At 41.1% G+C, this 14,308-nt stretch overlaps 5 protein-coding genes across 6 annotated transcripts; 3 read left to right on the forward strand and 2 right to left on the reverse strand.

Annotated features, from left to right (window-relative positions):
* Positions 1 to 181: 181 nt before the first annotated feature.
* tceanc2 (transcription elongation factor A (SII) N-terminal and central domain containing 2) lies at positions 182 to 1,589 on the reverse strand. Its single transcript, XM_083689703.1, has 4 exons — positions 1,396 to 1,589; positions 1,134 to 1,275; positions 835 to 1,028; positions 182 to 631 (listed from the first exon to the last, which is right to left on the reverse strand). Exons 1-4 carry the CDS (start codon positions 1,492 to 1,494, stop codon positions 443 to 445), a joined length of 624 nt encoding a protein of 207 aa, XP_083545829.1. The 5' UTR covers positions 1,495 to 1,589; the 3' UTR covers positions 182 to 442.
* Positions 1,590 to 1,655: 66 nt separating this feature from the next.
* On the forward strand, positions 1,656 to 4,616 carry tmem59 (transmembrane protein 59). The gene is made up of 8 exons (XM_083689813.1): positions 1,656 to 1,864; positions 2,171 to 2,276; positions 2,523 to 2,617; positions 2,771 to 2,923; positions 3,020 to 3,092; positions 3,214 to 3,340; positions 3,523 to 3,640; positions 3,846 to 4,616. Exons 1-8 carry the CDS (start codon positions 1,709 to 1,711, stop codon positions 3,996 to 3,998), a joined length of 981 nt encoding a protein of 326 aa, XP_083545939.1. The 5' UTR covers positions 1,656 to 1,708; the 3' UTR covers positions 3,999 to 4,616.
* A 377-nt stretch (positions 4,617 to 4,993) lies between these two features.
* LOC310818660 (low-density lipoprotein receptor class A domain-containing protein 1-like) lies at positions 4,994 to 6,635 on the forward strand. The gene is made up of 6 exons (XM_083689660.1): positions 4,994 to 5,098; positions 5,265 to 5,313; positions 5,678 to 5,818; positions 5,922 to 6,059; positions 6,221 to 6,349; positions 6,463 to 6,635. The coding sequence occupies exons 1-6, from the start codon at positions 5,069 to 5,071 to the stop codon at positions 6,615 to 6,617; spliced, it is 642 nt and encodes a 213-aa protein (XP_083545786.1). The 5' UTR covers positions 4,994 to 5,068; the 3' UTR covers positions 6,618 to 6,635.
* A 108-nt stretch (positions 6,636 to 6,743) lies between these two features.
* lrrc42 (leucine rich repeat containing 42) lies at positions 6,744 to 9,100 on the reverse strand. Its single transcript, XM_083689657.1, has 7 exons — positions 8,532 to 9,100; positions 8,295 to 8,426; positions 8,076 to 8,197; positions 7,809 to 7,894; positions 7,607 to 7,720; positions 7,361 to 7,445; positions 6,744 to 7,200 (listed from the first exon to the last, which is right to left on the reverse strand). The coding sequence occupies exons 1-7, from the start codon at positions 8,951 to 8,953 to the stop codon at positions 6,938 to 6,940; spliced, it is 1,224 nt and encodes a 407-aa protein (XP_083545783.1). The 5' UTR covers positions 8,954 to 9,100; the 3' UTR covers positions 6,744 to 6,937.
* Positions 8,635 to 13,365, forward strand: yipf1 (Yip1 domain family, member 1). Of its 2 annotated transcripts, none has more exons than XM_083689659.1 (10): positions 8,635 to 8,776; positions 9,826 to 9,881; positions 10,060 to 10,217; positions 10,396 to 10,476; positions 10,627 to 10,714; positions 10,810 to 10,926; positions 11,093 to 11,259; positions 11,516 to 11,698; positions 12,277 to 12,376; positions 12,655 to 13,365. In XM_083689659.1, the coding sequence occupies exons 2-9, from the start codon at positions 9,845 to 9,847 to the stop codon at positions 12,361 to 12,363; spliced, it is 918 nt and encodes a 305-aa protein (XP_083545785.1). In that variant the 5' UTR covers positions 8,635 to 8,776; positions 9,826 to 9,844; the 3' UTR covers positions 12,364 to 12,376; positions 12,655 to 13,365. The 2 variants fall into 2 exon arrangements, with proteins under 2 accessions (XP_083545785.1, XP_083545784.1); XM_083689658.1 differs by lacking the exon at positions 8,635 to 8,776 and adding an exon at positions 9,374 to 9,435.
* The last annotated feature ends 943 nt before the right edge of the window (positions 13,366 to 14,308 follow it).

Below are 14,308 nucleotides of genomic sequence, written 5' to 3' on the forward strand. Positions count from 1 at the left end.
GTATGCGCACAAAGCTACACTGGTGCACAAGGCAATTGTACTCCACCATGTCTAACCATTTCAATTGACAGCACTGCAATAATGTACAACTCATCAGAAATGCTGAGGCACAGGTGCTAGAGCAGCCATATATTCATTTAACACAAAAAGGATATACTGAATCTCTTTATTTCAGTTTAAAAATACTTTAATATCACAATTATGTTATATCATTCATTACATGTTATTCAATGAAAACACCAGCACAGAGCTCACTTTACCACAGTATAAATAAATGTGAGGGATAAAAAACAATTAAAAAACAACAATCAACAGAGGTAATGACGGAAACAACTATGTGCTTTCATAATTTAAAAAAGGCAACAGTTACCAAAGTCTATGCCAGACCCACCAGTCTCTCTGGCATTTCATTGAGTCTTATAAAGGCATTTTGGCTCTGAGGTTATTTCTTGTAGTTGGTAACCAGCTGGTTGACGGAGATCTTGCTGTCCTTCACCTGCACTCTGACCTCAGGCTTGTGTTTGAGGGCAAAAACCAGCGCCCTTACAGTCCGTCTGTAGGAGCCACTGACCAGCCGTGAGCTCTTGTGGAACACCTCTCTCTCTATGTTCTCCACAAGCCCACTGTCTGCCTGAGAGGGTTAGATCAGATACATCAAATTAACCACAAGGAACTGAGAAACAATCAGTACAGAACATACAACTAAAGAGCCACAGGGTAGATTGTTTCAGCACAGAAAAGTATGGTGCCAAAGGTAATATACTGCATGTACCTCCATGTCTGTCAATGTCCAAAATGTTTTTGGGTTTTTTCCCGCAGGCAAACACTTCTCACCTTTACTTCCAGTGCTTCAGACAGGAGTCTCCGGGCATTGTTTCTGAGGCCCTCAGACTGTTTGTCACATCGTACTTCTATGGAGGGCTTGTTGGAATTTTCTTCAATGAAGGTCCTCCACTGAGTGTAAACCTCTGCCGCCTGCGACCTCACGTCAGGGTCTGCATGCTTGCGCATCTTGTTAACAGTGTGACCTTTGGGGGAAAAAAGGTTTGCCTGCCTGTAAGTTGATTCTCAAAGGGCATGCACTAGTGTCTGAGCGGGTTCTAAGTTCTCAGACAGAGAGAGCTGGCTCTTACCTATTTTTGTTGACTTCAGCACCTCTCTGGAAGGTATTTTCTTGTTCAACTCTTTCAAGGCATCCAACAGGTTCTCCTTTGTCTGTCCAGGCAGCTCCAGCATCGACTTGAATCGCTCAATGTCCTCTATTACAACCACTCTCTGGTTTGGAGACACGTAGTAAAAATGGTATTCATGCCTTTTACGTTCACGCTTATCATATTAACATAATTCATTGGCTTGCTGAGAGTTGGGAGAGCTACAACAATAACATAAACTTACCCGTAAAGACTCAATGGTTGTTTGTCGATAAACCTTATCTGTACCCTTTGTTTCCTTGGGTATGCCCCCCGTTGGTTGCCGCACGACGAATTTGTCCATTGTCAATTAGTTACTATTCCTAAATGAACAAATAATTAAAATAAGTCATTTTTGTGCTCTTCATCACTGCTTTCACTCTTGTCCCACTGCGTCCTCCTCACTTCCTGTTTGGTTTGCGTGACAAAGTTGCGTTCGCGCGAGATTGCAAGAACAAGGAAGAAGAAGGATAGTCGCTTGTTGTTTGTTTAGATTTTCGCAGGGCAGGCAGGCTAAAATGGGGACGTTTAGGTCCTTTGATGTTATAGTGAGTCTGTGTCTCGTGCTTGCATGCAATTCAGCATCTTCGGATGTATTTGATGGCGTTTTGGGAAATACAGCATCTTGCCACAAAACATGTCAAATGACATACAGTTTGCACACTTATCCCCGGGTGAGTGACAAGAAAGCTATTTCCTCAGTACTAGCGTTGGTTTATCTGTGCCATGGCTTTATAATAATTAGCTAGCGTTATGTAAGCGGGTAGAATCGTGCAATTCCAACAGTGTAACGTTTGCCTATTGTAATTTACATTGCAAGGTTGTTTATAGTGAAATATCTGATGTTAAGATGAAAGTAAATTGCTGACTAGGCCATGCCCATCGTTGACTATATCGCATGTTTCTAGCCATGTCGCATGTTTCTTTTTGTATCCCGACTCCTGTTACAAGAAATGGGTTTAATCATTTTTGTTTTGTAGGAGGAGGAACTGTACGCCTGTCAGAGGGGTTGTCGTCTTTTCTCGATCTGCCAGTTTGTGGGTGACACTGAAGATCTGAATCAAACTAAATCGGAGTGTGAATCAAGTAAGATGATTGTCATATTGTCTGCCCTGATGCGCAGTATCATGCAGTCATCCATCCATCATAAAATAGAAATCCTAAACATTAGCTACAGGAGACTGTAAACTAACTATGCATTATTATGATTAACATATTTGCAAGGCTAGGTAAAGGGTATCAATAATATTTTGTCCTGCCATTTATGGTCTGGCTGAAATGGAATGTGTTATGTTGTTTGTAAGTTGCAATTTCCTGATTCCTCTACTGTAGCTTGCCAAGAGGCATACACCCAGTCTGACGAGCAGTACGCATGTAATCTGGGCTGCCAAAGTCAACTGCCATTCGCTGAGCAAAGACAAGAACAGGTAGAGTGACACTTATCCTGGAAGCAAATTGTGGTTAGTTACACTCATAACTCAATATATACTCATATCCGCCTGAATGAGCATTAGAAAGAAGGGCAGTTTACACAGTTTGAAGATTGAATAAACTTAAAACTATGTTTTGTGGTCTCACAGCTGGTGGCCATGATGCCCAGGATCCACATGCTGTACCCCCTGACCCTGGTCAGAGGATTCTGGGACGATGTCATGAGTCAAGCCCACAACTTCATTACCTCCTCATGGACGTTCTACCTTCAGGCAGACGACGGGAAAGTCGTCATATTCCAGGTAACGTCTTCTGCCAAGCAACCTCAGCTCAATAATTGTTGTACTTTGGGATTAAAAAAATGTGGTATTTCAATTTTGTTTTGTTTTTATTGACAGACTGAACCAGTGCAGTTCCTTCCCCAGTTTGAGCTCCAGAAAGAAGAAGTCAAGGGTGAATCACAGAAGACATGTAAGCCCTCCTCACTTCTCTTGTACCCATACAATGGATTTGGATTCTCTTAAATAGTAGCACAATGTTTCAGGGGTAAATAACTATACCATTTTAAATGTCAATCTCAATTCAATTCAAGATCAAGGCCTGAACAGCCCAGTTTACAAGGACTACCACCGCAGCTTCATCCAGGAGAGGGACAGGGACATGTTTATGGACCGGAGCGTCACAGAGGATGACTACAACCTCTTCAGCTGTCTCTCAAGGTACATTGACAGATGACAAGGTTTTAGGTAGGTATGTGTGTCTCAGGCAATACATGGGCTATTTGCTTTCAGTAGCCGATGAGCAAATGAGACAGACAGGCAGACAGACAGTCAGAGAGAGAGAAGGCAATAATTAAGTAAATGAAAAATGTATGGCCTCACTATCCCATCCTCCTCCCCAGGAACCCTTGGCTTCCAGGATGGATTCTAACCACAACCCTGATCCTGTCTGTCCTGGTTCTGATCTGGATTTGCTGTGCTACTGTGGCAACTGCAGTAGACCAATATGTACCAGCTGAGGTCAGTCCCACTTCATTCTAGATTACAACATGTCCAAATCTCTCTGCACATCTCAGCCTACACATCACTAAGGTGGTTTTAGTGAGAGTGTACATGAAAGTCCATGTGTGCCTTGTTTGAAAAAGGTCTGTTCAAACAAATGTTCTCAAATGTGTAAAATATTCATTCCCAATGTATGAAAATACTTTTCTCTCTTTGATCTCAGAAACTGAGCATCTATGGCGATATGGAGTATTCAAAGGAGCAGAAGCTGACCCCTTACCCAGCATCCTCTCTGGTGATCATCACCTCTGCAGGACAAGAGGAAGAGGCTGGACCCCTCCCTTCCAAAGTCAACCTCGATCAGTCCAATATTTAGGAGCCAAACCAATATGGCAGAACAAAAATATTCTTGAGGAATCAGAAGTTAGTCTTACTCCTTAGCACCTGACCCTTGCAGTCTAAATGGTTATAACTGCTTCCAGCACATTTTCTATGACTTTTGGTGTGTTCCCCTTTAAAGCTTTGAAAACTGGAGTAGTGGGGAGTGGTATTTTTTGTCTGTATATTGGTATAATTGAGGCATTATACTATCATAGTGATGGCACAATTCGATTATCTTTTTAGGATTGTCTTTCCTTTTTTGTTGTCTAAGACCCTCTTTTGATGTGCTTACTTTATCTTGAGTTATGCTGTGTTGATGAACTGTTTGCGACTTTGAAGTGTAGGTTTCATTCAGAACAGAAACCCTGAATATTTGATTTAAATTAATTGGGTTTGTAACGGGCTGTGCTTATACTGATGTCCACCCCTTTAATAATTGTGTTTTTGTTTACTCTGCTGTGGATAGAGGAGGGCCATGCCCCCCATTAATTGGATAAATTATACAATAAGGCAAACTATGCCCTCAATCAGTTATAGACATTTGGTATTTATGACTTCACTCTTGTGCTTTCTCCTTATTAAAATGGTTCAGAAATAAACAAGATTGATTCAACCACTTGTTGTCCATGCATTATTTTAATGGATAAAATAGCATTCCCAACTATAGGCCTACCATGGCTGATATTTACTTGTAATGTTTTTTATTTTTTTCTAATTGATCATGCTAGGAAAAACTCCTGAAGGGTGTGAGTTTCCAAGAAGTCCCTTGTAAACTGTCACTGAAAATTATTTCCGCATTTAAGCTTTGGTCCATTAAGTTTGATGCCCATTCCACTACAATACACTGAGCAAAGAAAAAAGTTGTTTGTCCTTGTCTCTTTGGGCATGTCTGATCTGGCATACAGGAAACTGTTTCCACAATGCTCAAGAGGTAACTAGGTGACTAACTGACCCTCCCAATCATATAAACGTCTTGTTTTGCTGTGCTGGAGTTCACAGAGATCATGTTGAAGACAAGAAGAATACTAATCTGGAGAAAACAGCAGATCTATTGAGAAAATAAACATGAAATCTAACAGGACCTATCCCCAGAAGGTAATGTGCTTGTAGTATTTTCAGTTTAGTATTCACTATACTCAGGAAAAGTGAGTGTACTTTAGTAAAAACTGAAATGGAAAACATTCATTTGGAATTAATCTCTGCCCTCTGTAGCCAATGTTTCTAAGAAGATTAATGTGTCCCTTTTTTTGTTCCATGTCAGAGACTGTTTGACAGCCATTGTTTTGGGTCAACTGCAACAATTGAGGAGGGTAAGGCTCAGGGGAGACTGGTGGAGGTAAAAATCGGAGGACAGGCTCATAAAAATATGGAATGGAATGAGTGTGTGTTTGATACTATTCCTTATTCCATTCCATGCATTACAATGAGCCTGTCCTCCAATTTCTACCACCAGCCTCCACTGGTAAGACTATCACGATTGATGTAGCTGTCACATAGAAATCAACATAGCTTAGAATGTGTGTGTAGGACTTATCTATCTCAGGGACTCAGACATAAGTACCACTGTCTGCTCGATCATTAGTGGTTGTTTACCTAACCTGAAATAGAACCGGACCTCTGTCCTATGAGCTGGGCAGGTTCTAACAAGTAAAGCTTTCTCCTTACTGTCCCTAGACAGCTGTGGCGAATGCAGCAATTGTCGGTGTTGCAGCAGAAGAGCTATCTGTATCTCTAGTATCGTGCTGTTAGGTCTGGCCTTGGCGGTCATAGGACTTGTGCTCGCTTTGGTCTTCGGCATCCCCAAACGTCCGCCTGGTAAGATATGGGATTCTGCTGGATCATCATGTTAGAACCCAGAAATGACGATCACTGATTTATGGATTTTCACTGTATAATGAGGTTTTTAATGCCCTCCCAGTGGACAGGACATGCAGGACAGTACATAATGGGACAGGCTTCCTATGTGATGACCGGCTGACCTGCATCCCACCCTCAGACGTCTGTAACGGAGTAGTGAACTGCCCCAGCGGAGCTGATGAGGAAAAAGACATGTGCAGTAATAATTAACACTTGCAATAATTATAACTTGCAGCCTCTAATGGCCCAAACCACTATATTGGGGTTTATCAAGTCACCATACTGTAAGCCGAACAGTATCATCAACTACAGCAAGACGATAATGTGTACTGTATGCAAATGCATTCACATGTTTTTCAGGTGATCTACCCAACAATCTCCCAGGGAATCTTGTGGTTCAATGCGGAAACCCTAAGTTCTGGATCTTTATTGACAAAAAATGCAACCACATCAATGACTGTGGAGACTGCTCTGATGAAATCGGAGCCTGTGAGTTTACTATTATTTTTTTATTTTTTTAATAACCAACATTTTGATACTGTATGTAGTCTACTCTGATTGGCTTTAATTAAGATGCTCATTAACCCCATCTTCCCCAACAGATGCTGGCTGCCCCTCCAACTGTGGGGTGGGATGGTGGTCCTGCATTCCAGTGGATTTCCAGTACTGCACCTGCATCCCCCGTAGTCTATGCAGAGATGGCCGGCAGCACTGCTCCGATTGGTCAGACGAGTATGTTTGTCCAAAACCCAGCTAGACTGCCTGCTCCAAAACCCAGCTAGACTGCCTGCTCCAAAACCCAGCTAGACTGCTTGCTCCAATACCCCCAATACCAGAGACAGTGAATGATATGAAACTAGATGTTTACAAAATACAGAACTTTATTTGTAAAAGTACATCATACTTCATTCAGTAATGTGGCCAATAAAATACTAAGAGTATTGAGATTCCTCTGCACCTCAGCCTGGAAACGCTTGGCGGTAGCGAAAGCAAGAAGATTGGCTATTCAACAGCCAAACAAATCAAAAGGAAGAAGTTGGTCCCTGCCCTGAGTGAAATGCACCCTAGATGCATGCTTCAGTAGCTGTTGAGCAGGTCCAAGTCCTCCGCTGTGAGAGATGGAGAAGAGACTCGTTTTGCAGGAGGGCTGTGACGACCACTGTTGTCATGTTCTGATTTACGTGGCCTTTTCTTGACGTTTTCTGTGAGTCGAGTCTGATGTGTTTGGATGCTTGTTGCTGGTTTACAAAAATGTATCCTCTCCCTCTTGTCATCTTCATCTTTGTCCCATACCAACGGCGATGCAGCCAGCACTCCTCGGACAAACTTCTGCCTGCCGACTGGAGAGCACAAGATGAATGTTAGACAGGAGATAACAATGGGACTGGAAATAGTATACTGGGAACCAGTAGGTTTCTGTGTCACATCATCTCTGTCAACTGACTGCACCCCTAGATAAGACCCAGCTGGCCACTGCAGAGAGACGATACATAAACTCACAAAAGCGAGCTGCTGATGTTCTTGACTCTTGGACCTTCTTTTGTTTTGGCAGCTCTGTCGCACTTATTTCCCACTGATTTATTACCTGTTATGAATGAATACGCAATCAAATTAAATGTGTTATTCATATACTTGTTGATACAGTGAATAGGTACAGCAATACAAGTTTAAAAAGCAATTGCATCTGTCCACAGTCTATGTTCATGACACAGTATATTTATGACAACAGAGTTTGAGGAGCTTTACCTGTTCTGCCCAACCTTCTGTTTTACAACATGAATGATCCAAGGCCTCCAGGGGTTTCTCAGACAGAACTAATCCCATCGCATCCCACAGGGTTTGCTTGAGAAACGTATCAAGCTGGGAGAGAAAGAAACGTCAGTTTGACTTTGATTACATACACAACTGAAAGGTATACAGTGTGAGTTCCAGGAAACAACTTTCTTACTTTCACATTAGTAGCTGACATGTCAAGCCCTTGTAGTTTTGGGAAGCATGTAAGATATCCAACTGCCCTCTCAGTGATGGGGTTATCTGTGGGACAGCGAAAAGACAGTCATGCCACACATCATTGCTGGTACAGGTCATCCACATGAACACAGCCTTATCCCATCTTCTCTGCACCATGGTCCATCAATGGACGTGGGCTGGAACAAAAGCATGCGCACCCTGTGGATCCCCACGATCAGAGTTGAGTAACACTACAGTGACTCACAGGACAGATCCAGTAGCTGCAGGCTGCTCAGTCCTCTCTTCATCATCCTGATAGGTGTAGTCAGTCTCTGTATGCCCATGTTTGACAGGTTGTTTCCTCCAAGGAATAGCTGAACAAGGCTTCTGAGAAAACAATGGCATAAAAAGGCTTTAGGGAATTGAAAACCTTTAAAATGTCACTCTCTCACACCAGCTCTAGTGATTACTAAAATCATCTTACCTGGACAATGAGTCGGATGTGAGATGTTGGAAAATGTCGTGACTGTCTCCCAGTCTGCATCCAAAGAGATCCAGGCACTTCAAACTATGGAACGTTTTGATTTCTTCCAGCTTTTCAGACAGTAAGGGAAACCTGTAGAAAGAAAATGAGTTGCAGGTTACATGATGACAGTTGATGGTGAATCGAGTGTCACTACTCATCATGGGAGATAAGCAGGTGGCTGTGGGGGGCGTTTACCTATTTCGTAAACAAAGTGAACCAAGAACAATTTCCCCATATGCGTCGCTGAATACTTGCAGAGCCCTGGGCGCAGTATCTGGATCGGAGAATATTAGTTTTTCTTCAGCTGCGGCAAAGATTCTATCACCCACTTGTTCTGGGAAGCCAACGAGGGAGTCGACATAATGGATGTTGTCAGCTATGAACAGCAAAGAGATATCGTAAAGCGATTTGGCTGAGTATCTCAGACTGCCTTCTTTGTTGTAAGTGAAAACGAAATGTTCCTTTTTCAGCGCCAGAGGATTTGTTCTTCTACAATGTGATGATGATGACGATGATGATGATGATGGGGGCTTCGTTTCCGCAAGCACAATGTCATTGACACGGCGAAGTTGTCCTCTCTCGCGGACATAAATCGTGCTAGAGTCAAAGTCGCCCATTTCGCAAAACGTCGTTAATACGAGAGCGCCTTCCCAAAGTATATTGTAACCTTCTAACCTAAATTATTATTCGACCAGACAATCATGTCAAGCAAGTAAGTAACTAGTAAGTAAGCTGCTTGTGGTTCATTTCGACCGCCAGGCGCCAGCAGCTGCGCGGCGATGAACGAACGTCCGCATACTGTCCTCCTGTTTGCTGTCAAAACAAAAGTCCAATGTTTATTTATGAGGCAAGCACTTTTAGGCAAGACAGAGCCATTCGTGCGCTCCACCTGTATCCCCAGTTGGCCTTTTTAATCATCATCAACAAAATAATGTTCATAAATTGAGGATTTGCATCGTGGTGAGCAGTGGGTTTGCAAATCAGATCAATAGACTTTTATTTAGAAAAATAAACATAACCGGAAGAGGGAGCTGTGTATTGTTTACAGTTCAGCGAGCTTCATCCTGTCTGCTGTGCTGTACAAGAACTGTGATTGAGGGTAAAGTGGACTTTTATGATATTGGACGGATGGTTAGATTAGTAAAGTAACTCCACGCGAAACGTCCGTTTACTACGGGTTTGGGTCGAATAGTTCAAAACGTAACCAAATGAAATTGTACTGTGACATGCCTGGCAAATGCATATGGCCCCTAAATGAATGTGTGATGGCATGCAGACGTTGCAGTGGTTGGTGAAGCAAAGCCAATTCTGGCAGCGACTTCGACTTGCTTGATTATCTAAACTAACCTCTCAAACAGCAACTCAGTGATGAATCACATTGACCTCGATTGTCCCCATCCATGTACTGTATGTATTGTACAAGCTACAGCTCCATATCGGCTAGCGCTATTCTGTCATTAAACTTTAATACATTTTACTCCACCAACAGTGAACCTACAATCTCCTGAATGGCGACTACAAGTGATTTCCACTTGCAGTTTCAAGGTCAGCATGATGAGCTCTAATTCTCTACTCAAATTGTATCCAAATGATTTATTGCAGCTTGTATGAACTTGGCCATTAAAGGTTTTTCCTATCATCATATCTTCATGATTTCAATGCTGAGGCACAGTCTTGGGTTATGATAATGCCTTATTCTGTCCCTTTTGTAACAATAAATTAGAATTTGAAGATGATGAAAACCTACTGGGAGGCAACAGGGATGCGACAACAATCAGCATTGAGGACACGGGTCACAAACCACAGAAGCAACAAAGACTTGGCGCGATGACTCCACGTGAGGACGACGAGGACTCACTGGCCAATGACGACAGGACTGAGGTAAGAGAAAATAATAATAAAAATAAATAATAATAATAATAATAATAATAAATAATCCTATGTATCCCATGCCGTGTCCCAGTAATGTGTGTGATGATAACCCATCAATTATGTGTTAGATTGTGGAGTGTTTTACTGCGTACTCTGTGTGTTAAATGTGAGGGTATTTTTCTCTTAGCTTCTCTCTGGTCAGAAGAAAAGTGCCCCTTTCTGGACCTTCGATTACTATCAAACATTTTTTGATGTTGAGACCCATCAGGTAGTACACTTTAATCACTAAGTTGTTTCTCATGATAACTTATGATGTTTTCTGACATCAATCTGAATTGAATCTGACAAACATAGGATACCACATTGAGCTGTTGATTACATTACATTTCTATATTGTAATTATTCATGTTTCCCCTAGGTAAAGGATAGAATCATTGGATCACTATTGCCATGGCCAGGAAAGAACTTTGTTCGTCAATATATCCGCAGCAATCCTGATCTCTATGGTGAGCATTTCAACGAGAGTATTAGTTTTCATTGGACAAAGCAACCTCTCATGTTCTGTATTTGAATACCTGGATGTGGATGTCTGTGCTCTCAGGACCTTTCTGGATCTGTGCCACTCTTGTCTTCACCATTGCCATAAGTGGAAACATATCAAACTTCCTTGTGCACCTGGGTCAACCAAAGTATAAATACGTGCCAGAGTTTCGGACGGGTAAGTAGAGTCCAGTTCATTCCAAAGCTCACACTCTGTCATGTGCAGCTGGCAAAACAGATACGACCCAGTCAAGAGGAAACACAACCCCAATGAGTTTTGAAAAAGATAAAAAGCATTCTATCCACTAATGTACTGTATATAATAACTGTTATTTATTTTTTAGTAACCATAGCGGCAACGGCGATCTACAGCTACGCATGGCTGGTGCCTCTTGCCCTCTGGGGTCTCTTGCTGTGGCGAAACACCAAAGTCATGAACTTGGTGTCCTACTCCTTCCTGGAGATTGTCTGTGTCTATGGATATTCCCTCGCCATTTATATACCAGCCGTGGTTGGTTGAGAACCTTCATTTTGTATTTTACTATAGTATGTGGCTTTTTGCGTTGATGTGATTTGTGTGTCAAAGTAAAATAAATGACACTTCCAGTCATAATATTCAGTGTTTCCAATGGTTGCGGTTACCATTTATTCATATACAACAGGAAGATATATGACTGTGTTATTAATACATTCTGTATTGTTTCAGCAAGAAGAAGTAAATCCATTGTAAGCACTAAAATGGTTTTGTTAAATGTTGTTGATGTCAGGTGCTGTGGATCTTACCATATGAGGGGGTGAGATGGTGCTCCATTGTGGTGGCTCTCTGTCTCTCTGGCTCAGTTCTGGCGTTGACCTTTTGGCCCGCAGTCAGGGATGACCATCCCAGAGTTGCCATAGCGATCATGTCAGCCATTGTGTCTCTTCATATCCTGCTGGCTTTTGGTTGTAAGGTACGGTTTTGTGAGTTTTAGTTAAGTCAGTGTTGATCTAGTTAAACTTTTATTGTTATATGTACTGGGATACAGGGGAGTGTATTACCGTACAATGATATTCTTACCTGCAATCATTATTGACATGTTAATACATTTACTTTACCTGGCAACCCTCCCCTGGCATATGCAATGACTCGATCAGCTAAGTGAACTAATGTTCTATGTTCTAAATATCCTCTATATCATGTCAATGCATTGACCCAACTAGCTGCATTTGATCTTAGATGTTATGTTACACTGCCATTTTGGAAGTGTCCGCTCTGTACATGTAAAAGGATTATACCCAAGGGTATCAAGTTAGTTTTACCCCAGTGGCTGCTCGTCGGAAACAATGACCATGGCTGTCAACAGACACGGAAAACAGCCAGTTGCTACACTTCCCAGTGTGAATGTAGCCAGGTCCCTCGAGTGTATCAGATGTCTGATGATATATAAGATGTCTGATGATATACTGTCTGAAAGGTTTACCAAATTACTAATAGGAGTGCTGTACTCTCTTACTGTACTGTAAGTGATTTGTTGTTGTTTTTATCCAGGCTTATTTCTTCAGTTCACTAGACGTTGAACGCCACCCTGATACTGTGTTGGATGTAATCAAGGCATCACCGACCAAGACGCACTGAACAATCTTTTGAGGCAAGTAGTGGAATAAAATGCATTCTTATAGCCCTTTATAGATTGTATATAGCCACTAGTGCAACCTGCAGTACATGTACATAGTCTGCTAGTTATTATCAGGGTTGTGCCACGGTTAGGTATTTTTTAGAACATTTTTCCACATTTTCTACGATTCAAGTCAAGTACCTTTGTCAATGTTTTTTTTTTCCCACAATACCCTGTCCCAACATCCGATACCTGACTTCCTCTACATGATTTCACCTTCCCAATACATGTGTTATTCTTTTTAATTGCAGGTTCTCCTGTTGCCTTATTAGAGAGAATCAAGTTGCCGTGGCGATGAAGTCATGGGCCGTCTGGATTTCACCTGTCTTTCTAAGCCCTTTAAAGACGCAGCGTACGTGAGTGGTCTGGCAGTGTGACCAGTGAAAATGAACACTGGTAGCATGTTATTTCTAATGGGATGGGTTCGAAACTGCCTTAAAGATATATTGCTGGGCGTGGTGTTACTTAGTAGACCTTTTTTAAGTATGATATGTTATTATTTAAATAGTTGCACAACATATTTAGGTGAACTTGATATGAACAAACACTGTTTAACGAAAAATGTAATTTAGGAAACACTTCTTTGTATTTTTAATTTTTTTTTCACAAAGTAGTTGCTATTTCATCTATGGTATGTTGATACCACTCCCAAGGGCAAACATTCTACAATTATTCTGCTTCGAATCAATCTGGTTCTAACTACTGTATTCTTCATGCTCAAAGTACATGTAACTATGTACTCTCGATGTAATGCCAAAGTTATATTCAGTGTCAATGGATTATTACTTTTTATAGAATATCTATTCAGTGGTATCACCATAATTTAAATACTATGGGATTGGTACATAAATGCATTAATTCCTTTCATGATTATTTATTGTATGGGGGTGCAGTTTGTGTAGTTCTCTGTGGGACCAAATTGTGTGCCTTCATAGTAAAATTCAAATAAATGTTCTGGTTTAAAGTTATCAGCTGATTTTTGTCCTGTCTCTCAGATTAAGAGGTGACCTACAGTGCCTTCGGAAAGTACAGTGCTTCGGAAAGTATTCAGACCCCTTCACTTTTTCCACATTTTGTTGTGTTATATACTCAATTTAAAATGGATTAAATCAAAATAATTTGCCATCAATCCACACACAATACCCCAGAATGACAAAGCGAAAACACATTTTTTGAAATTTCAGTAAATTTATTAAAATTGAAATACAGAAATAAGTATTCAGACCCTTTGCTATGACACTCTTAAAATTAGCTAAAATGCAAAAATGTCATCAACAAATCACTCAATAAGTTGAATTGAGTCCATCTTAATGCAACGATAATACTTCATGTAATTTTGGAATTAATATCTTTGTTTTTATAGGGTCTCTGATTTGCATAGGAATCAATTAATTAATTAAGAGGTGACCAATGTTTAGTTTGGTTTATTCGTGTCCATTCTCTTTGTGATTGGTCTAACACCAAGGATCTGGCATGACAGATCAATTCTTTTCACTTTGTCCTAACGTGACTTTGGGGAAGCGGTTCTTTTTATGTCTGTCTGCTATTGACAACATTGATGTAAGCCAGTACATCTGTACTCTCTTTGAAAGTTTAAATATTTAAGGGTGAGAACGTAACCAATAGGGACACAAGTAATTGCAACGTCTAGAGGTCAGCCAGAGTGGACTTTTGTCTATTCATGTTTTTTTTAAAAGCATCAATGAAAACTGGCTGAAATGTTGTGTGAACAGATATAATCTACAGTGTCTTTGTGGTGCCGACAGGATCAAATACAACGGAAAGTGTAGCTTACTGTATATCCCCAGATTAAATACCTGCACAACGGGACACACATTTTACCAAAACTCACCCACAATTTAGGAAGATTTGTTTTTAATAATTCCCCATGAAGGATAGGGCTCA

The sequence above is a fragment of the Argentina silus genome, assembly GCF_951799395.1.
Source record: "Argentina silus genome assembly, chromosome: 18".
In the NCBI taxonomy this organism is placed as follows: domain Eukaryota; kingdom Metazoa; phylum Chordata; class Actinopteri; order Argentiniformes; family Argentinidae; genus Argentina; species Argentina silus.

What these genes read in the sequence shown, in the direction of transcription:
- tceanc2 (XM_083689703.1), bottom strand. Translation starts at nt 1,494, where the DNA reads ATGGACAAATTCGTCGTGCGGCAACCAACGGGGGGCATACCCAAGGAA. An exon ending in GCTGAAGTCAACAAAAATAG is followed by an intron (nt 1,029 to 1,133) that starts GTAAGAGCCAGC and finishes TTTCCCCCAAAG; the next exon opens with GTCACACTGTTAACAAGATG. An exon ending in CTGAAGCACTGGAAGTAAAG is followed by an intron (nt 632 to 834) that starts GTGAGAAGTGTT and finishes TAACCCTCTCAG; the next exon opens with GCAGACAGTGGGCTTGTGGA.
- tmem59 (XM_083689813.1), top strand. Translation starts at nt 1,709, where the DNA reads ATGGGGACGTTTAGGTCCTTTGATGTTATAGTGAGTCTGTGTCTCGTG. An exon ending in CTGAGCAAAGACAAGAACAG is followed by an intron (nt 2,618 to 2,770) that starts GTAGAGTGACAC and finishes GTGGTCTCACAG; the next exon opens with CTGGTGGCCATGATGCCCAG. An exon ending in CTCTTCAGCTGTCTCTCAAG is followed by an intron (nt 3,341 to 3,522) that starts GTACATTGACAG and finishes CCTCCTCCCCAG; the next exon opens with GAACCCTTGGCTTCCAGGAT.
- LOC310818660 (XM_083689660.1), top strand. Translation starts at nt 5,069, where the DNA reads ATGAAATCTAACAGGACCTATCCCCAGAAG. An exon ending in CATCCCCAAACGTCCGCCTG is followed by an intron (nt 5,819 to 5,921) that starts GTAAGATATGGG and finishes ATGCCCTCCCAG; the next exon opens with TGGACAGGACATGCAGGACA. An exon ending in TGAGGAAAAAGACATGTGCA is followed by an intron (nt 6,060 to 6,220) that starts GTAATAATTAAC and finishes CATGTTTTTCAG; the next exon opens with GTGATCTACCCAACAATCTC.
- lrrc42 (XM_083689657.1), bottom strand. Translation starts at nt 8,953, where the DNA reads ATGGGCGACTTTGACTCTAGCACGATTTATGTCCGCGAGAGAGGACAA. An exon ending in TCACTTTGTTTACGAAATAG is followed by an intron (nt 8,427 to 8,531) that starts GTAAACGCCCCC and finishes TTCTTTCTACAG; the next exon opens with GTTTCCCTTACTGTCTGAAA. An exon ending in GCAGCTACTGGATCTGTCCT is followed by an intron (nt 7,895 to 8,075) that starts GTGAGTCACTGT and finishes GCTGTCCCACAG; the next exon opens with ATAACCCCATCACTGAGAGG.
- yipf1 (XM_083689659.1), top strand. Translation starts at nt 9,845, where the DNA reads ATGGCGACTACAAGTGATTTCCACTTGCAGTTTCAAG. An exon ending in CGTGCCAGAGTTTCGGACGG is followed by an intron (nt 10,927 to 11,092) that starts GTAAGTAGAGTC and finishes TTTATTTTTTAG; the next exon opens with TAACCATAGCGGCAACGGCG. An exon ending in TGCTGGCTTTTGGTTGTAAG is followed by an intron (nt 11,699 to 12,276) that starts GTACGGTTTTGT and finishes GTTTTTATCCAG; the next exon opens with GCTTATTTCTTCAGTTCACT.